General features: G+C 47.8%; 1 protein-coding gene across 1 annotated transcript in view; it reads right to left on the reverse strand.

Moving 5' to 3' along the window:
- Positions 1 to 223: 223 nt before the first annotated feature.
- Mlxip (MLX interacting protein) overlaps positions 224 to 24744 on the reverse strand; it is a 66102-nt gene continuing 41581 nt past the window's right edge. Inside the window, exons 2-17 of the mRNA XM_075979351.1 lie at positions 17704 to 17810; positions 16984 to 17069; positions 15570 to 15659; positions 15167 to 15208; positions 14753 to 14924; positions 14161 to 14250; positions 13585 to 13676; positions 11571 to 12225; positions 10704 to 10825; positions 10436 to 10592; positions 8863 to 8987; positions 8217 to 8315; positions 7989 to 8116; positions 7646 to 7769; positions 5520 to 5649; positions 224 to 4968 (exon numbers count right to left, since the gene is read on the reverse strand). Of these exons, the coding sequence (XP_075835466.1) occupies positions 4847 to 4968; positions 5520 to 5649; positions 7646 to 7769; positions 7989 to 8116; positions 8217 to 8315; positions 8863 to 8987; positions 10436 to 10592; positions 10704 to 10825; positions 11571 to 12225; positions 13585 to 13676; positions 14161 to 14250; positions 14753 to 14924; positions 15167 to 15208; positions 15570 to 15659; positions 16984 to 17069; positions 17704 to 17810 (2341 nt within the window). The 3' untranslated portion in view covers positions 224 to 4846. The remainder of the gene's footprint in view (positions 4969 to 5519; positions 5650 to 7645; positions 7770 to 7988; positions 8117 to 8216; positions 8316 to 8862; positions 8988 to 10435; positions 10593 to 10703; positions 10826 to 11570; positions 12226 to 13584; positions 13677 to 14160; positions 14251 to 14752; positions 14925 to 15166; positions 15209 to 15569; positions 15660 to 16983; positions 17070 to 17703; positions 17811 to 24744) is intronic.

The raw sequence follows: 24744 nt of genomic DNA on the forward strand, positions 1-24744 counted from the left end.
TGTGAGAGCTTGTAGGTAGCACCCAGCATGTCCAGTGTCCGTCACCAGTTCTCTCTGCATGCAGGCTTCTAGGACTACCATCTTCATGGACACACCTCCAGAATCACTCCATATACCTCCACTCCTGGTTGCAGAGAGCCAGTCAGCCAGGACATCACACGGCTCCGATCTCCTTATTTCATCCCTCCCACTGCTCGATGGGCAGCATTCAAAGTCACACAGAAGCTTTCCAAAAAAAATAAGTTTATTTATTGTCTTAGATGCAAATATAATTTTAAAACTGCATTGTAGTGTTGGGTACAGCTGGTGGAAACGTGCCTGTCAACAGCAGGGCATCAAGAGGACCAGCTCAGGAGAGCAGTCCCAAGGATCTCTGGTTTAAGTGAAGCCCACCCTAACCCAGGAGTAGCTGCCTCCTCAAAGGAGCCCTACACCATCACCAAAGCACACGACAGACACTCAGCCTGTGCACAGAAGCTGAAATCTCAAGGACTTGAAGGAGAACATGCTGCTTCAGCTGGGGCATTACAGAGCAGGCAAACAAGCTTGCTCTCCCTTTACAGGTGAAGACCCAGGTGACCAGGTACCTGGGGTGGGATACTGGATTCCCCTAGGAGAGACACAGACTAGTTGAGGCCATGAGACCTTTTAACCTGCAGGATGTAAACTAGGAAATGTCAGTGTCTCCCTCCCTTCTGCAGTCTCAGTTCTTGAGAATGCCAGATCAGAAATCCCAAAGGAATTCCAAATTCACTATGCCCAGGGTTATAATTGTGGAACCAAAACTGGCAGAAAGATATAGGTGAATTCTGCTAAATAACTGGAAAGGAATCTCACAAAAATAAAATTCCACAAAGTAAGCACACATGCACACACACACAGGCTTGAGCAAGCGCGCGTGCACACACACGTTATCATTCATTATGGAAAGTTCCCTTTTCTTCCCAGAAGGTTGAGTCTGGCAAGCTCTGACAGCAGTCAGACCTATCTAGTGAACAGGGAGGCCGTTCCTCAGAAAGCTGGTAGCCGACCTGTTCTCGCCCACATCTGAAGAGGCACAGGGTGAGGGCTGTTTCCTAAGGCTTCTCTCACACTGCTGGTGTTTCCCACCAGCTGCCCATGGGTCTTAAGATCACAACACCTAGCCGGGCAGGGGGGGGCACACGCCTTTAAACCCAGCAGTTTAAAGAGGCAGAGGCAGGTGGATCTCTGTGAATTCAAGGCCAGTCTGGTCTACAGAGTGAGTTTCAGGACAGGCTCCAAAGCTACACAGAGAAATCCTCCCTGGAAAACCAAAAAACAAACAACAAAAATCTCAAAACCTGTTAAGTAGATCCTAGGCAAGGTGCGTGCTGGAGGAACATACTTCACACATGCCTGAGCTTCATGCTCTGCCACTGCAACCTAACTTTCCCTTTCCTTCCAGACATGCGCAGACCCAGAAACAGGTCCTCTGAAACACTACAAAGCATCAAGGGACTGAGCTCAAAGTTGCACTTCTTGGCAACACTGGCACTCCAGGTGACTATTCCTGTTTCACTGACCACACACCTTGCCAGCACACACCCAGGGTCTCTCAGAACGCCTCAGGTAGTAGGACTGAGAGCCGTGAGGAGCCAGGTTAGAAGGAACAGAAAGGGAGCAGAGCAGTGGTGGCGCACGCCTTTAATCCCAGCACTCGGGAGGCAGAGGCAGGAGGATCTCTGTGAGTTCGAGGCCAGCCTGGTCTACAAGAGCTAGTTCCAGGACAGGCTTCAAAGCTACAGAGAAACCCTGTCTCGAAAAATCCCCCCCGCCAAAAAAAATGAACAGAAAGGGATCTCTGACAGTGTAGAAGGAAGACAAGAGTAAGTGAATGGAGGCGAGGCTGAGCCGAGGCCAGGTGGTCCAGCAGGCAGTCACAGTGCCATCTGCCACTGGACTATACCAGCAAACGGATGCCATGTCCTCTAGGAATCTACAGGGATGTCACTCTTCACCAGGGCATAGATCTGAGGACAGATCTCTAAAGTATGTATGTTGGGCAGGGGGAGCGGGGCGGGGGGACTATTGGGAGGTAACAGGTCCTGAGCACACTGACAACATCCAGGGTTCATGGTTGGGTCACATGAGAATCCGTGCTAGCTGATCACTTCCAGCAAGACCCAGTATATCAACACCAAGTTGTGAAGCTGCAGTGTTTCCTTTGTGCTTGCGAAGCCACCGCAGCATGGCTAGCCTCTCCCGAGGGTGACAAGTGGTGCATAACCTTCTGCTAACTTTGAGGAAGCCCTTTAGCCAGAGCTACCCTGCCTCTGCAGGATCCACTCATAGTGAAAGAACAGACAGAACATGCGCTGATGGCTTGTGAAGATTTCACAGAAACCCTCGCAGAGATTTCCCAGGTGGCTTTGTGGGTTATCCTTTTAGGCCGATATTCTTAGTCTCCAAAGCGGCAACATTCTGAAGTTTCTACCAAGCGAGTGGGGACAGGAATGGGAGTGAAAGAACTGTAAACAAGCCTCGGTCCAAAAGTGTGGCCAGCACCCAGGGAGACCCCAAGCACAGGGGCCTTGGTGTCCAGGACAGAAGTCAAAGCTAGGACCCTCTGATTGGCTGGGTTCATCAGGCAAGATTTCAAAACAAGAAAATCTCTAAGTAGAATCATTCCTGGAGACTTTAAAGCATCATGACCTCATAGCCACGGTCTAAGTGAGCACCAAGAAAAGGAAAATGGAGTCACTAAAAAAAAAAAAAATGCACCTAATAAAGTCTACCAGGACACACACACACAGGCATATATGCACGCATGTGCACACACACACACACACACACACAGAGACACACAAGCATGTATGCACGCGCGTGCGCACACACACACTCACTCTCCTCTCTCATCCCAGTTTTACACAATCTAACAGCCTTAAATGTCTGATGAAACAGGATGAGATTAACTCAGCAAAATGGTGGAGAGGTAGGCAAGAGAAGCAAAAGGCCAATCTTATACCCACAGAGTTTTAAACACAAGGTTACTCCCCAGCAAGGGCAGAGAGAACCTGGAGTCCATGGTGTGGCCCATGTCACGTGGCATGGGAGGAGGAAGGGCTGGGCTTCTCGAGGCCCTCACAGCAGCGGTTTAGTTTTTCCTTCTATCACAGTGGCCTGCATCTTCTGAAGAATGATTTCACCTTATTTTTGGGAAAGGATGGGGTGCTTGGTGGAAACTCCAAGGCTCAGCCCACGTGCCTTGTGCTCATCCTCCAACCTGTAAACATGCTTTTTGGGGTCGGCTGAGGAGGGCCACCATGCTATTCCCAAACAGGACAGAAATTAGACAACGGAGCAAGCACGTGGTCAGGGGCTCATAGCATCAACAGTGGCACAGCCAGCAGCCCCGACCCTTTCTTTGTTCTCCACCAATTTAGTCCAGGGCAGGCCTCAGGCATCAGCAGGAGCTTCCGATGAATCAGAACTTCAGGGGACTGCTGGGCTCCCCTCTTCACGTGGTCCCCTCTTCACAGGCAGCATGGTGAGGAGGGGCGAGGACAGAGTTCAAAAGAAAGCCTGCTGCCTGCTCTAGGTGTCACAGCAGGAGAAAAAAGCACATTCTTCCCGGAGGTGCCCTTGACTGGGCTCCCTGAGAGCTGGAGAGAGTACCTCACTGCAGGCGGCATCTCAGAGGCAGCAAGGAGAAGGATGAGGGTCAAGTGCCCTCTCCCCCAACCTTTCCCTGTCTCTACCAACTGTAACACGCACACTAGGGCACTTGAACCTTCAGACACACGTCACCCTCCAACCTTCACTGGTTCAAATCTGAGCAAGCTCTTTACCATCTAGCCTGGAGACAGCTTCACCGGCTGACTCCTCGGCATCCTGCCTGTCCGCTGTTTCTTCCTCCTCACACAAGGTTGGTCAGACTTGTTTAGTAGGATGACATCTTTGGTCTGAGAACCGTCCTGGTTTGGAGCTCCCAGCTAAACCTCAGATAAAATGACCAGGATGACAGCAGCATCATGGAGTGTGACCTTTCGAACGCTAGAACCCAAGATGACAGTCCCTGGAGTGTACTTGCCTCCTCCATAACGGCAGAGCACAAGCGGGGGGAAACAGGCACAGAAGGCCTCAGCTGGGAGCAAGGCCAAGGCTCCAGGCCAGTCCCTGGCAATGTTGGGAACGTCATGGTGACCGTGATGCCAGGTAGGACTGAGACATAATAGATATGACACTGCTTGGAGGGTCTTCGAGTGCACTGCATGCGCCGCTGTCCTGTCCAATTGGCCTCCATACCCATTACTCTCTGCGTGTGCTCAGGGGTTGGTAGAGATTTCCCCTTCAATAGGATACACCAGGGAGGAGGCACATTCCTTTTTGCAGAGGTCAGAGAGGTAGCCCAGAGGGTCAGATGCTGCCCCCCAGGAGATGGAGAGGAAGAAAGTGTGCAGGGTTGCCAGAGGAGCACAAGTGGATAATGATGTGGCGGGGCCAAGTCTCTAAGTCTCAAGAAAGGAGTCCTGAGGACCTGGGCGATCCCACCTGCAGGACTAGGCTTTGTTTCTTGTCTTGCACTTGCTAGCCCTGGACCCTAGTAGGCCACCAGGGGGGCAGGAGCAGAACAGCTGATGTTTCCCTTTGTCTGGGCCCCCCAAACGCAGGGGAGACTGTGATTGAGTCACTGAGTGAGAGGGCACAGCTAGGTTCCCAAGATGGGATCTGCTGTGGGCAGGCCCCAGCCTGTTTCAGACCTGAGCACAGCATCGTCCTGATAGGTGCAGTGAGCCCCAGGAGTCAAGGGCAGCCCTGAGGCTGTGCATCAGGGAGGGTACAGGGGGGTCTTCAGGCATCTCATGCAGCCACATGCCAACTAATCTTAGGATTCCCCCAATCTCTTGCCAATCCTGGAAACAGCCTCTGATGCCTGCTCTGGCAGCTGGGATGGGTCTGTCAGGATGGAGGTGGTGGTGCTCAGCTGCCGGAGGGTACTCAGCACCACTGCAAGAGAGAGGAGGCAGTAATTAGCCTGGGCACAAGACTCAGAATGACAGGATGCAAACTTCACACATGCAACCCTATTTAGTGATTCCCAAGCAGAGTTCAACTATGGGGAGAATGACAGGGTCCATTCTGAGACCCACTCTCACACCCTGCCTGTGGAGCAGGAGCAACTGCCCCTGCCGCCAGAGTGTTGTTCTTGCTCTAATACTGAACTTCTGTAACTTTAATATATGGTTGTAGTTTTAAAACTAAATAAGAAATTAAGTAAGAAAGCACAAAATTTACCTAAAACAGAGTCTGGCAAATAACAAATATTCAATAAATGTAGGTTGGATGTGACTGACTGCAGGCCTGCTGAGAGGAGCAGGGACCCAGGCTGGTCCTAGAGCTTTTCTGGTTCTAGGGTCCCTTCAGTGTTGTCCTCATGCCTCTGGCCTGGCTGGCCTGGCTTTGTGCAGTAGAGTTTAATTTTCTAGCACTGCCCACATAAGGGTTCCTCTCCCTTCTGAACCAGCATGAAGTATCAAACTCCAGTATTCCAGACTCACTTGGCCTGAGGACAGGCAAAGAACAGTGCTGGTCCAGCCAGGAAAGCGCTGTCCGGTGAAACTCGTCCAAGCTGCTGGTAGACACCATTCCCTTGAAAGACTCGAACAGTGGCTGGATGATCATGCTGAACTACAGGACTGTGTTAAGGAAAAGGTGAGCACTGGGGAGGGCTAAGGAGACACAGATAAAGAAGGCTTACCTGCTGACCTCCCTCAGAAATGACAAATAATTACCTACAGAAAACTGACCAGAGAGAGGAAGGGCCAGGTCAGTTACTGCCAGGCAAGGTGTGCCCACCATGAGATTCAATGGTTTGCTCTTACTATGACTGACCTTTGAAGAGACAGAAGACAGTTTCTTTGGCCTGTTATAGGGGTAAACAATGAGGTGAACATGAGACCATAGGTTAGCCAGTTACAGGAGACAGTTGTGTGGAAAGAGAGGAGACACGACAGGAACATGAGAGGCACACAACACTCAAAAGCAAAGTGTCTGTCTGAAGCTGGAGCCTGACATTTGTGTTGTGCACAGCCTGCAAGCTCCCAAAGGATTACAGGATGGGCCCAGTAGAGATAGAAATGTTTTTCTTGAATTATGATGTCTACAGTACCCACCTTAGCCTAAAAATGAGGAATGTAGCATTTCACTGAAGCACTTCTGACACATTCCACATTGGACCAGGCTCTACTTATGGCAGAATAAGACAGCAAAGCAAGCTGGGGAAGAGGCGTGCTGTCAGCCATCTCAAGTCAGGCTCTTAGGCTCCCTGATAGAGTCCTGACCTAGACAGTGTATGTGAAGCCTTGAGTCTCATTCTCAATACGAATGAAAGTAATACAAATACACAGGCATGGTGGCACACTTAAGAGGAAGAGGATACTGTACTGCAAAGCAAGTCCTAGACCAGCCTGCACTATAAGTGAGACAGTCTCAAAAACAAACAAGCAAACAAAATAGAAACAAACTTAGCTTCTGAAGTGCAGGACACACACACACACTACCTTCGCCACGCTTTCCTTCTTTCCATACAACTGTGTTTGCAGGGACTGTCCTATGTTGTAGGTGACCTGTCGCATAAGCGGACCATGTTCAGAACAGAGCTGTTGGGAAACAGATGGGCAACAACCATCCTGTAAAGCAATGCTGCCACCTCGAAGGCTGAGATCAGAGCAGCCTTGGCCAGAAGACAGGTCCTGGCACCTGGGTGGACATGCTTTATTGTGGTACTCAAGACCAGGGGACACAAAGGCAGAGAAAAATCTGAGGGAACAGGCTTCAAACCCTACCTATAGCTACTTGGAGAGCTGGGGCAGGAGGATTGTTTGAGCTCAGGAGTTCAAGACCACCCTGGGCACCAAAGACTCTTCTCTCAAAAAACAAAACAAAGAACTATACGGTTTGGCAGGTAAGAGCATATATTGCTCTTGCAAAGGACTCCAGGTCAGTTCCCAGGGATTGTGTCAAGGCTCACAACAGCCTATGACTCCAGCTCCAATGGATCAATTCCCTCTCTGGACTCTGCAGGTCAGTTCCAGGGATTGTGTCAAGGCTCACAACAGCCTATGACTCCAGCTCCAATGGATCAGTTCCCTCTCTGGACTCTGCAGGTACTTGCACTCAATTCACACACTCGCACACACACACTCACACATAAATAAAAAAATAATAATTAAAAACCCCCACAAATAAGAAGAGAAGAAGAAACAAACCACGCCACCGCATGAGGGTCTGGTCTCTCAGTAACTCAGTAAGCCCTGGTTTCTTTCCAATGTCACAGCAGGTAGGGCTTACCCTCTCTGTCACTGGCTGTCAGAAGGGTCTCCTCCTTCTCACCTTGCTGTCTCTTCAGTTATCAAGCTGCTTTTGTTTGCCAAAGTTTGGAGAGTAAAGCAGGCCATCTACCTCCCTGCCCCTTCCTGCAAAGCCTCTTGGATGTGGTCTCTCTAGCCCCGAGGGCCGGTCCAGAGTCTTCTCTCCCTGAGCTAGATAGATAGATGAGACTAGCATTGCTAATCCTGAACTCTGACAACTGTGAGATTCTTTCTCCAAGGGGTGCCCGAGAACACTGCCCACTGTTTCAGTGTGTTGCCTGGGGAAGGGAAGAGCAAGGAAAACCCAAGGATACAATCCAGAATTTCCAATTCTGCAGGATCCTACTTTTCACATATTCATCAAACATGTCTTTCATGTGGTCAGACTGGCGGCAGTTGACAGGGACTCCTGTGGCAGGTAGCAGCTGTTGGCAGGAGCTGAAACAACAGTAGTCAGGGGATGCTTTGGGGTAGGTGACTGTAGAGGATGACCCTGGGGAACCAGACAGGAAGGACACAGCCAGATACAGGCAGAGGCCTGTGGGAGGAGGACAAGAAGCTAAACTGCTGCAATACAGGTAGCAAAGGCCACAAAGGGTCCCCTCTGCTTTTGAGACACGGAAATGCATGGGGTGGAGCACTCGAATGGAACCTCACATGATGGTGGTGTTGAGCTCCTCAATTTCTTCCCGAAGCCTCCGGGCCTCCTCTTGCATCTGCATCCGCTCCTGCTGCAGCTTGGTGATGTACTCCATGGTCTTCTGCAGTGTGGTGGCATGGCTAGTCTGTGGAGGACAGGTGGCTCAGGGGAGCAGCACTTAGCTGGCCAGTGGCACACAGGAAAGATGCCCTATCACACCACCAGGACACTCTCAAGCAACTTACCTGCTTGGAATTATTGGAGATCAAACTGTTCAGGGTGTTAAAGCCCATCCTGATATTGAAACGCCTTTTCTGTTCAGCTGAGATGTGCTTCTGCCGGTTCTATTGGAGAATCAACTGGTCACTGAGACATAGGCCAGGCCTTGTTCCTCCTTACTGCACAACATAATGCTGAGAGGCTAGAGAAAGACTAGTGTCTCGGGGCACATGACGAGCCAGGCCAGAAAACTATGCAGAAGGAGAGGCAAATGGCTAAAAAGCTCTAAGAGGAGTCATCAGGGAGCGGGCAGGACTCATGGGCTAGAAAGCAGTATGTGCTCTGGCCCCTGGCAGCCAGACTGACTGCTTCTCTACAACCTAGTGCCTACAATCCTGCTTCCTCCCTGCAACTGGTGTGGCCAAGGTTGCATGCACCCCTACCATGTCATAAGAACTTGCTATTGGTTCTTGGGCCCAGAATGCCCACCCAGAGCTCTGAATAGGCCCTAATCATCGTGGGCTTGTGGTAGGATGGGAAATGGTCAGAGTTAATTTAATCTTAGTGGTTCTGAGTTTGCAACACCAGCTAGATCTATGGCTCTCCTTTCCTGATGTTTTCTTCCGCCCCATCCTACCAAGGCAACCAAGGCTCAAGAGAAATAAGCAGTACCTTTAATGCAGCCACATTTTTGGGGTCTGTAGATTTCCCTGAGCAGTTGTTCTGGGGAGACTGAGGACTGGGACTTTGTTCTGATGGGCATGGAGAGGCTTGTCCTGAGTTGGGGCAGTCACGGCCTGAGAGGGGAAAAATTCTCTTAAGAGGAAAACACTTGGGAAGGGAACTGAAAAAATAAGAAGTGAGGGTTCACTGTCCTGTCCCCACGGCAGTCCTCATCAACCAGAGGGACTCCCTGCAGGCCCTTAGGCTTGGAAGTCCTTCTATGGCTACCCTAGAGAAAATATTGAAGAAACTCTTGCCCATATCCCAAAGGGGATTTCTTGGTTCCAAAGCAACCCATGAGGCAGGCAAGTTAGATGTGGGATATGGCATGAATGCTACCCCATCTAGGTATCTGCAATTGCTCAGAGGAGGAACTGAACTGCTAACCCAATCCTTAAAATGCCACCTCAAGGTAGCCCAGGGCCCTTAGAGGTTTGTAAGGCTCTTAACCCATGTGCTCAGCGCACTGGAGTCTGCTTTATTTCTGTGCTTTAAATTTTACATGGATATTTCCTTACTCTTTCTCTCACGCACTCTGAAAATGTTAAATAAAAAGTACGACCACTTTTTGACCCACGCGGAATATACCAGAGTACTACTGTGACCCACTTGGGCTCATGTCCCTGGAAGCCATTTCCTAGATCCACTTCACTTTATTCTAATAAATGCTGTCAGTTAATTTATTTTCTCCTAGATGAGCAGGTTTCGCTTCAGTGCACATTCTGCGGTTGCATTCTGCAGTTCCCTTTCCTGGATAATCTGAGACACTTAACTCCTGTCTCTTGAGTCTGTATCTTTCCAGACTGAAGAGGCCCATTCTTCAAAATGTGCCCTTGGACAAGTCCACCCCTCTCAGTTGGAAACCCCTCTGTATCATGTCTTCCCAGGTAAGATGCTCAGATGCAACCATGGTTTCAGCAAAGAGAAGGCATTAAGGTACAGCACAGTGGCAGACTGTCTGCCTGGGATGTGCATAGATATTCTAGTTCCTTTCCCAGTATGGCACCAGAAGGAACCCAATACTGATGTCGCAGGACCTCTAGTCCCTACTTCTGAGTCTCCAAGTCACCAGGCAAAACCAGTCCTGTCCTGACTGCCCCGAGCTGTATGATATGAAGATGACCACAGATCTGCAGTGGTTTAGAAACCAGGAGAGGTGGTGCGGGGATGAGCCTGCTGCTGGTTCACAGCTACAGCAGTCCCAGGCTCAAGTTTTCCAGATTGCTGACAAGAATCTTCAGTCCCTTTCTGGATGGGACTGGCAGCTCTGAGCCAGGCCTTCTGAGCGTGGTTTCCTGAATGTGCTAGCTACCCCTGCTGGGACACAACTGCCGCCCCTTGTGCCTGCTCTGCTGGTATGGCTACACTACTCTGATGCCCAGTTAGCATTTCCCCAGCCTGTGCAGACTGTGGTTCTGTAGGCCAGGCTTGATTATGGAGCCTGTGAATGGCCTCCCCATCAGGAACAAGCTGCTTATTTCCTCCATAAAGCCCAAAGCACCCCACTCAGGAAAATACTTACTAGAGCCTGTGGCAGGGACCTGGGGACTACCCCCATGCAGTGGGACCTGCTCGCCCTTCACCAGAGAGTCTTGTACTGTACTTGGAGAGAAGAGCCGAGAGACAGGGGTAGGCTGGCTACTTGTACTGTGGCTGAGGAACTCTGTGACTCCAGAAGCCTGTGGAGACCCATGGGGGAGGTCATGTACTACTGCTGCAGAGCAGTTACATTGTTTGAAAGCCACTCTAGAGTGAGGACGCTAGAGGCCTCCTAGGCTAGATCTCCTTACCCTGGTGATAGCAGCAGAAGCAATGACCACATTGGATGGGGACACAGTAGATGCCAGAATCCCTTCTCTCTTCAGAGGGGCTGATGTCATGATCACCTTTTGAGGTTGGCCTGAGAAGGCAGCTGTAGGGAGGAAGAGAGCTGAAAGTGAGGGTCTGATCCTATAGAGACCTAGCTACTACTAACAAAACTGCTGAGCTGCAGACGGCCAGGGAAACCAAGGCATCAAGGCATCTGAATTATTCTTGTACCTTTTACTTGAGTCCTACTATATCCCCTAAAAAGAGATAGATGCCCATGACCATGTATTCTCAAACCACATTTTCAAGTCTAATTCTTATTTTTATTTCCTTTAAATTTTAAATTATATTTTATTCATTTGGTGTGATGTGTATATGTGTGCAGGTATGCAAGTGTCATAGCACGTGTGTGGAAGCCAGAGAACACTTATGGAAACTGATTCTCACCTTCCACCATGTGGATCCTGGAGATCAGACTCAGGTTGTCAGGCTTAGCAGCAAATGTCTTTTCTTACTGAGCCACCTTACCAGCCCAATTTTAGTTTCTTTAAATAAGGTCTCATTATATAGCCTTGGCTGGCCTGGGACTTACTATGTAACTCAGACTGGCCTCAAGTCCAAAATGTTCTTGCCTCAACCTCTCAAATGTTGGGTTTACAGGCACTTGTCACGACACCCAGATAACACTAGACTAATGTTTAAACATATAGAATAGAAAGAGAGAGCGCACATATGAACTACCATATTTCTCTGTTCCATTTAAATGTGGAGGGAGGTGTCACAAACATAAAGCCTTTGAGGAAGGAAAACATGACTCCTTGGCAGGCTATAACCCTAATCCAACTCACCTGGAGCAATGCAGGCATTCTTTAATACCAAGGACACAGGCTCAGGTTTGGGAGCAGGCACTATTTTGGGGGGTTGCTTGGGTCTCACTCCAGTCAAGGACACAGGCTTGGGGTGTATAAAAGTTAAATGAGGCTGGGGAGCTCCCACAACTGGTGGCTGGGGTACAGGTGACAGTGCCAGACCACAAGGAGATGAAGAGGGGGCTGGGTGGTGTGCTGTGATAACAAGACCCTGGCTCTGGCTGAAGGTGGTAGCAGAAGCATCATGGGTAAGAGTAGTAGAGGCTGTGTGGGTAATTACAGGGGTTGATTTGCTGACTCCAGCAAACTTCTGAGGCTGCAGGAAAGCTGGTGGAGTTGAAGGGCTCAGAGTAGAGGCAGGAGGGGAGACTAAGGGCAATGCAGCTGGGACAGGTGCTGGGGCAGGGCCAGGGGAAAGTAAGGTCATAGTTAAGACAGGGAGGAAGGGCTGTGGGACACTCAGTGGTGGCTCAGAGGGACCAAAGTCTGCAGGTTGAATAAATGGATCCACAGTCTGGGAGGTGTGTTCACAACCCTGCCCGTCGGAGGGATTCAGGGAGGGGGCTGCAGAAGATTCAATGAGGCTACTGGGCAGGCTCACAGTGGGAAGAGCTGTATTTGGCAAGATGTTCCCCTGAGGAAGAAAGAAACACGAAGAAACAAAGATACAATTGGATAATTAGCTCTCACCGTTTAGCACTACATAACACAGAGACTAACTGTGGACATGGAGATGAAGGGACCAAGGGACAAAAGTGCTATCTCTCATGCCCAACACATTGATCTGCTGGAGAAACGGATCTGTGTTCCCTGGGCGTCAGCAGGGGTCTTGTTTCCATTAGGACGGAAGCCTAGGGATATCTGGTTTCCAGAGTCTGGTCAAGGTCTGCCCTCAGTCTCTGCCATCTTCTGTTACACAGTAGAAGCAGCCTAGACCACAGCTGCTCAGGGGTTCCCCCCAGGACAGCTTCAAGTATCAACTTCCAGTCAGGCTAGCTCTTCCTGAGTAGAAAAGCCATGAGGAATCACCTGTGCAGATCTCAAGTCTCTACAGAAGAAATGATTATCTGAGCTGGGTGGGGAAGGTGCCAGATTACCGGATGACTAACTGAATACATCACCAACTTGAGAGCTCCCCAGGGCAGAGAACTATGCCTTGCTCAGCTCTGTAGCCCTAACACCTGTAATTATCTTTAATTAATTGCTACATAAAAATAAAAACCATATACTTTTTTATTGTTGTTGTTTTCAAGACAGGGTTTCTCTGTGTGTGGCTTTGGGTGTCCTGGAACTCTGTAAACCAGGCTGGCCTTGAACTCACAGAGATCCACCTGCCTCTGCCTCCCAAGTGCTGGGATTAAAGGTGTGCACCATCACCCTTCAGTTTACACAATATATTTGTATTAGTGATCCATGCTTTTTCTTCTATAACTAATCTTGTCTTGGAAAAGAGCTGGCTGGAGACTGGAGAGATGGTTCAAGGGTTAAAAAACATTAGTTAGTCTTCAAGAGGACCCAGGTTCAATTCCCAGAACCCACATGGCAGCTCACAACTGTAACTCTAGTTCCAGGGACCTGACATCTTCACATAGGCATACATGCAAGCAAAACACCAATGAAGGTGTGTGTGTGTGTGTGTGTGTGTGTGTGTGTGTGTGTGTGTGTGTGTGAGAGAGAGAGAGAGAGAGAGAGAGAGAGAGAGAGAGAGAGAGAGAAGGAAATAAAGAAAAGAGCTGGCTGGACAAAGATTACGTGGGGTCTTAGGAAAATGACTTTGTTGGTATAGTCTCCCACCTTGTGGGAAGCTAAGGATGCTTTCAAAGAGGGTTCCATAATTTCTTTGCATATTCACATGCATTCAGTACTGGATCCAGCAATGGTCCCAGCGTGTTGTCAATTTATGGTCACAGCATTACCCTAGCTCTGGCGGTAAAGTCGGATGATAGCCCTGTATCTGCCATGCCTGCCTGCCTGCTCCCCCAGCTTCCTCTACCTGAGAAGGTGGGCTGCTGGGATCTGGGGCAGGTATTGACGGAGGTGTAGGCAGCATGGAGCCAAAAATGGATCGGCTGGAAGAGAAGAGATCTGAAAAAGAACATGGGAGTCTTTAAGTCCGTGAGCTTACCATTTTCTGGAATTATGACACATAAACAGGGGCCTGACTCCCACCCTACCCCTCCTAAAGATAATTCTTTCTATAGACAGACGATTCTGGTTGAACCATTTGGAATACCAAGTGTTTCGGGCCTGGAGAACGGCAGACCTCAAGGAGCTGACCAAACTTTACTGGGAAGTGGCTGTGTCATAGCGCCCTCTGCTGTCCACATAAAGAACTGCCCACAGTCAAGGCCTAGGTGATGCTCCCAGCAGGAATAAAACACTAACACCCTCTCTGAGAATGCCAACTCCTTTCAAATGTCTCAGAAAGCTTTTCCAGGCTTTGCAGTTACTATCAGAAAAAAAAATTCAGTTTTGAGAAATTCCAAGCCTTTCCTTTACACCCTTTTCAACTGTCCTCTCTACAAAAGGGGCACCAGTCTGATATGGGAGGGGCAAGAGCTACTCTCACCCTGGAAAGGCTCAAAGGTGTCCATGAAGTCCAGGTTGGGTTGCAAAGGGATCAGGCCTGGCTGGATCATGTCTGCATTTCCCAAATGTGCTGCAAGAATTACAAGTTAGAGAAGGGAATGATTTTTACCTCAAATAAGGTCAAAGGAAAACAAACAATTAGTTCTGGAACCTTCTAAGAACTGTAGGAAGTTGCCTGAGATTTCTACATTCTTAGATAGACAGAAAAGACAGGCAGTACTGGGATCACCATGAAGCCAGGCACACCCACTCTACACCCCACAGCCCTCCGGCCCTGCTCTCATTGTCCTTCTGTGGCTCTGCCCTGAGGACCTACAAGACTGATGGTCTCCAGGTGGGGTGTCACTTCCTGCACTACAACAACAGTAGTCACCCCTGTAAGGCTCCATCTCTAGTCTCTTCCCATGCAACTGCACAGGACCCCAGACAAGGCGCTTGGGCAATCCTTCTTTTTCCCTTGCGTAGTCTAAATAAGTGCCAAGCAACAGCTCAGAGGTGCCCTGATTAAAGACTGGCCTAGAGGAATCTTCACAGAAAAGGAATCCAGTTGTCCAAGGACAGAGACTAGTTACCTATTTCCCGTGGGTTGGGCCAGGCCACCGGTTGGTGTGAAGAAAGTGTGGAGAAGAGGGTGTCACTGAATTCTGACATGAGCATATCTGTGTCCAGCAGTGAGTCCTCCTCCATGGGGACTGGAGTTTTCCAGCCATCTCCATGTTTATGCCAATAGAGCATGTCATCATCCTAGCCAACAGGGGAAAAAGACTCAAAGCAGTTGGACTTATTATCCTCAGTCCTGGCATGCATGAAAGGGGCATGCTTCCTAAGAGGCAAAGGCAGAGAGTGTGCCTGTTTTCTTGGCCACCTGCAGGACCTCCACGTGAGAAGGAGCTGTCCCGAGTCTGGCCTTCTACTACAGGACTCTCTTGGGGCACAGAAGTCACTGCTGCATCCTGACAAGATGCAGGGCTCTCAAGCTCACTTACCTGGGCCAGACTAGAGAGGTCCTCATCCTTGTGTTGTTGTAGCTGTGGGCAAAGGGAGCAAGATGAGGCAGCCACCAAGAACCCTGGAACGCCCCAACTTCCCCTTCTTACATGTGAGTGAACTATATGGAAAGCGAGTTGGGAATGGGATTCTATTGGCCATCATCCCCTGAATGTGGGCCCAAAGAAGAAAATAACCCTATTCATGGCTGAGGAAACCATAGTCACTGTTTGGTGTTGAGTACAATATTCCCACACCATGCTTCGTGACTGTGGGGTAGCTGTGGAGTCTAGGGCCTCAGACTACATTCTGAATACAGTTCCACCTCCTGCCTACCCAGCCCCAACCCTGCCCCCAGAGCTTCCAGAACATGTTCTTTTGAGAGTCCTTGCCAATATCTACCCTTTTCTTGAAGTAGGTTCTCCACTTGTGATATTCCCGGATCACAATCTCAATGCGACTTTTCCAGTATTTGCCCTCTGTGGTGATGGCCTATAACCGAGAGGCCAAAATGAAAATCAGGTCTTGGATGATGATCAGATCTCAGCCCATGACCACCCAGTACCCATTACTAAAGTGGCCTCAGAAGGTTCTCCTGGTCAGAAGGCTTCAATTACTGGCACACCTCTTCTCTTCTGAGCTACAACTTGAACTCAGGCTAAAAATGTATCTTTGCTTCAACACCCACGACACCAAGGGTGACTCTACACTGGGTACAGGGTAATCACACAGCACTCAGAGGAGGCAGAGAGCATTCCTCCTTGCCTGAGGATGCTAAGGAAACTCACACATGGCCCACCAATACCCCTCTCTGCCATGCTCTCAGAGAGTGAAAATCAGGGCTGGTGAGATGGTTCAGTGGGTAAAGGCACCTGCTGTCAAGGCTGATGACCTGAATTCAATCCTTGGGATTCACATGATGAAAAGTAAGGACTCTCAGAAGTTGTCCTCTGACCTCTACACAAATGCTGTGACACACACACACACACAAATAAATAAATCTAATTAAAAATTTTTTAATTAGTTTTTTGGTGCAGGAGGTATATCTCAATGGTTAAACACTTGCCTGGCATGTAAGAGGCCCTGGATTCTATCCTTAGTACCAAAATAATAAAAAAAAAATACATACATACATACATATATATATATATATATATATATATATATATATATATATATATATATAGCCACTTTTTCTTCAACCTCTTTTCATCCCCTATCTTAAGTTTTTTTTTTGTTTGTTTGTCATCCCCCACAAAGATAGGGTCTCATGTAGATCAGGCTGGCCTCAAACTCCCTGTATATCAAGAATGACCTTAAAATTCTGATTCCCCTGCCTCTACCTCTCACATGCTGGAATTGCAGGCTTCTGACACCACGCTCAGTTTATGTGGTACTGGAGATGGCAGTCAGGGCTTGGTGCATGCTAGGAGAGTACTGCCCAAGCTGGCTGCACCTGCAGTGAGAGCTGAAGGACACTGAGTTCTCTCTGACATTTCTGGAGAGGTGGTTTTGCTTGTGGTACTAGGGATGACCCAGAGCATGAGTATGTGTCTTCTTTTGCTACACAGTCAGCTTTCCCTGAGTAACCCTCAGAAGAAAACAGAGAATGAAGCCCTATAAGGTCAGTCTGTCTAAGATAGAATCTTCTGGAGGCCACTGCTCCTTCTCAAGGTCATGTCAACTACTAGCACAGGCTCCTCTATTCCCTGCGGTTTCTCCTGTAGAATTTGGTCCTTTGGTGGGTTGTTTCTCGAGAAATGAAGACAGGCTTCCTTTCCCACACCCTCTGCTCAGCCACTTGCTGGGTAAGTACCTCTGGCCGGCGGTGCTCGTCGACATCAACAGAGCCATCTAGCGGAGTGACAAAGTGGCACACAGGATTCTTGCGTTTCTCCAAGTCTGGTTGGGGAGAAGAGAGACGTTGTAACTACACCAAGACTGCTGAAGGAGCTCTACCCAAACTACTACACACTGGAGAAATGCAGAGCTCTGAGAACTGAAAGCATGCAGGCCCAAGGCAAAGGATGTCAGTAATATCTAAGAAATGAAGCTGCTCGTCCATACAAGGCAGCTAGTGAGTAGGAAAGTCCAGCCCGCTCCTCAAACCCACATCCTCCCATCCTCAAGGTAGGCCAGGAATAAGGGCTCTACAGTGGCATTCTTAACCTGCTAGAAGCAGAAGCTGCTCTTTGGCTCTTCAGGTGTCACCTTTTGGCTACATTCTCCCAACTCTCCTGAAAAGAACCCCACATGCACTACACACTATGGTCAGGGTCTCACATGTCTGTTCCTCCAGACTCTGGGCTCTGTCGGCTGACTCTGCCTGATGGCTGGTGAATGTCCTGGTTCCTGGGATCTATTATCACTTGGTTTCCTATCACAGACTGCTAAGGAAATATTTTGCTGCAAACATCTTTTAAGAGCAGGCTATAGATCCGAGGTACTCAGGCCTCCAAGATGCAGAGCTCTGATCCCACAGAATTGAGGCCCTTGTGGCATAGCACATCCGCTGCCAGGCTGGCAACACACTTACACTGCATGTACCATGCCCGCCAGATGGCGTTGTTGAGCCGGATCTTGTCCCGCCACTGGAGCTTCAGGCCCTTGAAGTTTTTCCACTTTGGAGACACTAATTTCCCACTGGAAAGCAAGACAAAGAGGGGAGAGTCAGTAGGTCTTCAGAAGTAAAAGTGAGACCCAATCATTCCAGACTCAAGAACCCTTGGTTGATCCATTACAGGAGAAGCCTGACCAACACAGTCACTCCAGGATTTCCTTAGAGCGTACGGGGAGAGGCTTACAGGACATGCTGCAATGGGTGATCAGACGTGGATACTTTGGGCTCTTGCTTACCCTTAAAGTTTCTCATAATTAAACATTTAAAAGGCACATTAGTAGGTGTGTTGGCATACATCTTTAATCCCAATACTCAGGAGATAGAGGCAGAGGACTGTGAATTCAAAGACAGCCTAGACTAACATCAATTGACTATGGAAACCAGGCACTCTTTACCAGGTCTTGGCCCACTTCTTTTGTTCTCAGTCACCACTGGCCCATCTCAAGCCATCTGAAGTGATTCTTCTCAGCTGCTCGGAGGTAGCTGCTGGTTCAGCACCTGGGAAACTGAACCGCTATGATGGCTGTGCCACCAGAGAGCTCATGTTGCCGGTTATTAGCCTGGTCTGTGAGTGCTTTCAATTTACCATACAGAGCTTTTTTAAATTTATTTTTAAATTTGTGTGTGTGAGAGACAGAGAGAATTATGTGTGGGTACCCACGGAGGCCAGAAGAGGGCTTTAGATCTTCTGGAACTGTAGTTATAGGTTGCTGTGAGCTTCCTGATATGAGTGCTGGGAACTCAACTTGGGTCTTCTGAAAGAGCATCATGTGCTCTTAACCACTGAGTCATCTCCCCAGTAACTAATCCTAGAAGAATTTTGAGGCATACTCTTACAATTAAAGATAGCACTAATAGGGGCTTTGAGACCAGTCTTGAGATGTCCACCCCTCTTTGCTCTGTGTCTGACACACATGTGCCTTCCCCTTTAAAGAACTCTTCCTATGGCCCAGGTCCCCCTTCAGACACTGCTTTAACACCATCTGCTTTGGGCCAGCGCTGGCCTCTCTGAGGCAGCTCCTTCTGAGGGCTTGAGACAGTAAGGCACTATTTTTACTTCATATGGGTGTCGAGGAGCATCTCTCTGATGGCAGGTCACAGCCCTGTTCCTTCTTCAAACTTACTCAGAAAGAACACATGAGTAGCAGAGATGTGCCCAGTTATGGAAGCTCAAGTATTTAAAGAGGGGTCTGAGCAAGACATTAAGTAAACTTGGAAGCTTAATATACAAGGAAAGCTTCCTGCTGAACGCCTGGCAGAACTTTTCATTGCTTTCTACCACACCTTCAGGGCTCAGGCTTTGGATAATGTCAGATGAAAGCTGTGTCCCTGGAGCTCAAAGATAGCTCAGCCACGAAAGAGTAATAGCTGCTGTTCCTGCAGAGGACCAGTGTTAAGTTTACAGGACCCACGTGGTGGCTTACAACAGCTTGTTACTCCAGTTTCAGGGGATTGGATGGCCTCTCTCTGGCTTCCACAGACCAGACATACAATGCATTTACAAATATACACATAATATACGTTAAAAATAAATACTTTTGATAAAAAGAAAAGAGAACTGTGACCCATTCCTAGAAAAGGTCACAGCACATCCTCTTTCTTTCTCCTTTTCCTTCTTTTCTTCTTCTTCTTCTTTTTTTTTTTTTGTTTGTTTTTCGAGACAGGGTTTCTCTGTGTAGTCCTGGCTGTTCTGAAACTCACTCTGTAAACCAGGTTGGCCTCAGAGGTCTGCCTGCCTCTGCCTCCTAAGTGCTGGGATTAAGGGTGTGCACCACCACTATCCAGGGAGCACAATTTTCTTAGTATGTGGGAGACACAATGACAGCAGTCCCTCCCAAAGGGTCAGGTGCTTCTGAAGCGTCTCTCTGCTTCCTCTTCTTCCAGCCGCCACTCCAAAGGCATATTTAACCCACCCTCTGGAACTGATCAGCTCCATCTGTGACGTTAAGGCCATAGCTGGGCCTTACAGGTCTGGAGCTTTCACTGCCTCTGGCCCATTGCTGCACATCTATGTTGGCAAAGAGGTGTTCTAGTGCTTCTGTTTGCTGGGTAAAAATCACAATAACATACTTCCTCCACAGTATTTTTAAGAATATTTGGATGAGGGTGTGTCTGCACATGTAAACATGGGGATGCATGTAAAAGAGGAAGACTCTTTGTGCTTACTTCAGTCTTAGGAAAACAGGACACCCGAGGAAGGGGGCCCTACTATACATGGAAGCAGCTACAGAGCCATGGGCTTTCCATTTACTCAGCCAACAAGTGTTAAATACCTACTCTGTGAGTAAAGACCTACGGACTGAGGAAGGATGCAGGTGAGGAACAGGCCCATGCCATCTCAGGTCCTGTGTGAAAGAAGACCAATGCAAGGGCTAAAACCTAAGCTAAGGCCAAGAAAAAGAAGTGCAGTGCTGTTCCCGCTGGCTCATAACACAAATGGACCTAGGCAGAGATGGAAGATCCTTGTGGGGCCAGTGCAGACAAGACTGCAGGCAGAGGACAAGAGTTATTAGCTCAACAAAGTAATCCTCCTTCCCAGCCTGTGCAAGGTCCTCCAGCAATTCCTGGCCTGGCTGGCATGCAGTTCTATTACGCAAAGAAATTAAGGAGCTAAACTAAATTAAACTAAACTAAAAACTCCTTTGCTCTATCTGAAACTCCTTCCTGGTGAAGCCTAGGATTCCAGGCTTGTGCCATGTGCTCAGCAGTACCAGAATCTGACTGAGTACTAACTACTTCAGAGACATTTGCAAAAGAGCTGGATGGAACCATGGACCCAGGAAGAAACAGATGCTAGGGCCTTGTCAATATCCGTGCGGAGTTAATCACTGAGTTGACCTATGCCAACCACTGAGCTGACCTATGCCAATCTAACCTCTCCTGTGTACCTAAGAAAAAGAGGGCCCACTGCTATGACAGCCTCTTTTCCATCAGACTACATAGCACCTTCAAAGAGGTATCATGATGGGAGTAGAAGATATATAGAGAAAGATATTGAACTATAAACAGCGTGAGGGTTTCTTGGTTCTTCCCCACTGTTTACTGAGACATTTCTCTTGTTCAAGATACTTATGGCAAATACAGTAAAACTTCAGCAGGAACACACAATTTCTAAATGTCTACCATCACTGAAAATTTCTGTAATATCTCTACACCCAGCAGATGGCGGTATAGACACATAAAGAAACTAGTCAAAAACCTGCCTGGTCCACATAGCTACACAATATCGAAGGTTACAAAAGGTGAAGAAAGTAGGGGACTATAGCCCAGTGGTAGAAGTACTATAAATTTCTGTCAGTTTCTTTCCTACTGAGCTCTTTGGCACCTCACATAAGGAAGAGGAGCTTTCTATACAAGAGTCCTTCTCATACCACAAGTCTCGTTTCCCACAAAACTAGGAAAAGCTGCTTTAAAAGACTCCATGAGGCAGCTGCAGGTCAGTCACCCCTGAGAGAACACCAAAAGCAGGGCACCCAGAAGTCTCTCCGATTAGACTTCTGTTTCCCACGCTCACCTATATCTTTCAGATAGTCCAAGCATAAGCCTTCCTCAAAAACATAATCAGAAATACAAAAGAAAATAAATAAGATCCTCTCCCTAGTATCTGGAAGCTTCTTCTAGCCCATACTTCTGAACTTTGTCCTCGTGTCACAGCCGTGATTCCAAGGAACTCGCACCAGGTACTTAGCCCCGCCCCCAACCTATGAAAAGGCCTGGTCTAGCTCTGACTCATCTTGGGACTGCTGGCCCAGTGCAGACATGGAGGTGCTTTCTTCATACACTCTGCCGTGCCCCTTCCTAGAAGGAGGGTTCCTGACACAAAAGAAGTTCACAGGACAACAAAGGCCAGTCTTAAACTTCTGCTGTACAGAACTAGCAAACCATGAATTCTTCAAAGGTCTGGCAAGAGACTGCTTTAGAATGAAAATTAAAGTGCATGCCTCAAAAAGAAGGCACTAAATAATCAAGAAAACAGGGAGGGTGGGAGTGGGTCATGGATTCTGCTTGCCGAGGTAGAATTAGACACTGATTCTTGCTCAAGCCTTCTCTCCAAAAAGGAAGCAAGCAGAGGGAATACAGGCTACCAATTATAGTTCTGGGTCCATTCATCTGTTCAACCAAATTTCATTACTTTACTCTTCCTGATGTTTCCAGGAGGACTACCCACTGGTAAAACACCCCAACCCTGCCTCACTCACTGGAGTGGGCATCACCATCATAAAAGAAACCAGGCGGAGATGATCAAGTTTGACCTCTCCTTTCCTGCCCATACTCACCCTGCTGGACAAAAAACACACAACCAACTAACCAACCAAACAACTAACCAACCAACCAACCAACCAACCAACCAGCTGATAACTAGCTTACAATCCACTCCCAGTGTGACTAGCAATGAAGGGAATACTTTAACCATCATCTGGTAGCTCATTTTATTTATTCACTGGTTTTTTTTTCTTTGAAGCCTGCAGGATTAAGTACAAGTCTGAATACTCAATATGAGATTTCCAGTTCCCATCTTTTCCTATTTTCCTGAAAATCAATGGGCAGGCTTCACCAATACTGCTCTGGAGAAGCTGGGCGCTTCCAGAGGAAAAGTCCTGCAGAATTTGATACTTGACTCAGCCCCAGGAATGAGTTATTTGCCTATTCTGCCTGTTACCCTAAGAGGGTACACCACCACCATCCGGCTTAGTTAGGGTTTCTAATGCTGTGAGACACTATGGCCACAGCAACTCTTATAAAGGAAAACATTTAACTGGACTAACCCTCTGAACTGTAAGCTTAGGTGGGCCTCTGTGTATCCCCAGTTAAATTCATAGGCTTCACAACACACATGTGAGTAGAATCACACTTTCTGCTATGTCATGAGTATCCTATCTAGGGTGATAAATGTTTGTTTACATCTCCCAGGAAAAGCCACACAACATATGCCAGACTGCATTCTGTTTATCCATTCACCTGCTAATAAATGGATATCTCAATAGCTTTGAGATGCTGTAACAGTGCTGCCAGAAACAGACAAAGCTACGAGGTGTCTCCTCAGAAGACTCAAGTGTTGAAGTCCTGCTGCCCAATGTAGCATGGTCAGAGCTGGGGCTTTGGGGCAAGTGACTGGATCTTGAGGACTCTCTCAATAACTGGATTAATCCATTGATAAGTAGTTAGAATCTGATGGCACTGTTTGGAGTTGATAAAAATTAAGAGGGAGAGTCGGGCGGTGGTGGCACACGCCTTTAATACCAGCACTCAGGAGGCAGAGGCAGCAGATCTCTGTGAATATGAGGCCTCCTGGTCTACAGAGCGAGTTCCAAAACAGGCTCCAAAGCTACACAGAGAAATCCTGCCTTGAAAAACCAAAAAAATAAAAATAAAAAAAAAATTAAGAGGTAATGTCTAGGTGTCTAGGAGGCTGGAGAGATGGTTCAGAGGTTAAGAACACTTGTTGTGGTTCCCAGCACGCACATGTTGGCTCACAATCATTTGTAACTCCAGTTCCATGGGGTCTGATGCCTTCTCTGGCCTTCAAAGGCACCAGGCACACATGTACATAGATGTACCTGCACACAAAACATCCATACACATAAAATTTTAAAATGAGGAATTCCCAGACCAGTGTTCTCAGCCTTCCTAATGCTGTGATCTTCCAATACAGTTCCTCATGCTGTAGTGACCCCACACATAAAATTATTTCATTGCTATTTCATAACTGTAATTGTGCTACTGATATGAATCATAATGTAAGTAGCTATATTTCCTAATGGTCTTAGGGGACCCCCTAGGGTGAAAGGGTGGTTCGACCTCCAAAGGGGTCAGGACACACAGGTTGAGAGTCACTGGCCGAGATGAAGGAAAGTGGTCTGGAGAAACATCCCAGAAATACCCTGCCCCCAGTCTCTTTCTGTCTCTCTGTACCCTAGCCACCATGAGATGAATTTTCTTCCACCATGTCCTTTCAAATCCCTGGAAAACCTGTACCAAGATAAATCCTAGCTAACAGCCTTTCCAGACCAGTCCAGGACAGGGAAGAGGGGTCTAATTATTGAGCTGCCATTGAGGGTAATTATGGGCAAAAACAACGGAGTCTTTTTAAAGCTGACAACTGTCTATTTATATTTTATATGTACACTCCTTTAAGCCAAAATCTCCCCTGCAGGAATTAATTCTGCAAATCCATTTAACCATGAGCACAAAGCCATAAATAAAGGGATATTAAACTGTAGGAAGAGGCTGGGAATGAAATATATGTTCAATAAAAGAGATTAATTAAAATACAAGTATATGTACATAGTTGAACATTCTAAGGTAATCTAAAAAACATAAGTATGTTGACATATAATGCTGATAGGCAAAAATCTATAAGGGACATTGTTAAATGAAAACAAAACCAGCAATGAATTGTAGTATAGCTTCCTATTTTTTTTAAAACCATGCTGGGTATTGACTTAGGACCTTATGCAGGTGCAATTTCAGTGAACTACACTGTGGCTCCATTTGTTTTTGTTTTTAAGATTTATTTATGTGTATGCCTGTGAATGTGTATGTGCGTGGGCAAGCATGCGCACACACACGCACACACACATGTGCACACACACAAGGTGCCTGCAAAGGCTAGAAGAATAGATAGAAGAGGGAGTCAGATTCCCTGGAGCTGCCTCTAGTGGGTGTTGAGAACTGAACTCAGATCTGCTAGAAGAGATCAGGTCCTCTGTAAGAGCAGCAAACAGTCTTAACCACTGAGCCATTTCTCTAAGTCTCCATATACATACAAAGGGAGAGGGTAAAAATTAATTAATTAAATATAGGAATGAGCAAGAAACCTTGCACTAAGGAAATTCTCAGGAGTCCACAAGAATGACTCCAGCTCAGACCCTAAGCACTAATGGAGAGGGTGCCTGAACTGGCCTTCCCCTGTAATCATATTGATGACTACCTTAATTGTCATAGGACCGTCATCCA

Source organism: Microtus pennsylvanicus, chromosome 1, assembly GCF_037038515.1.
Source record: "Microtus pennsylvanicus isolate mMicPen1 chromosome 1, mMicPen1.hap1, whole genome shotgun sequence".
NCBI classification, from domain to species: Eukaryota; Metazoa; Chordata; class Mammalia; order Rodentia; family Cricetidae; genus Microtus; species Microtus pennsylvanicus.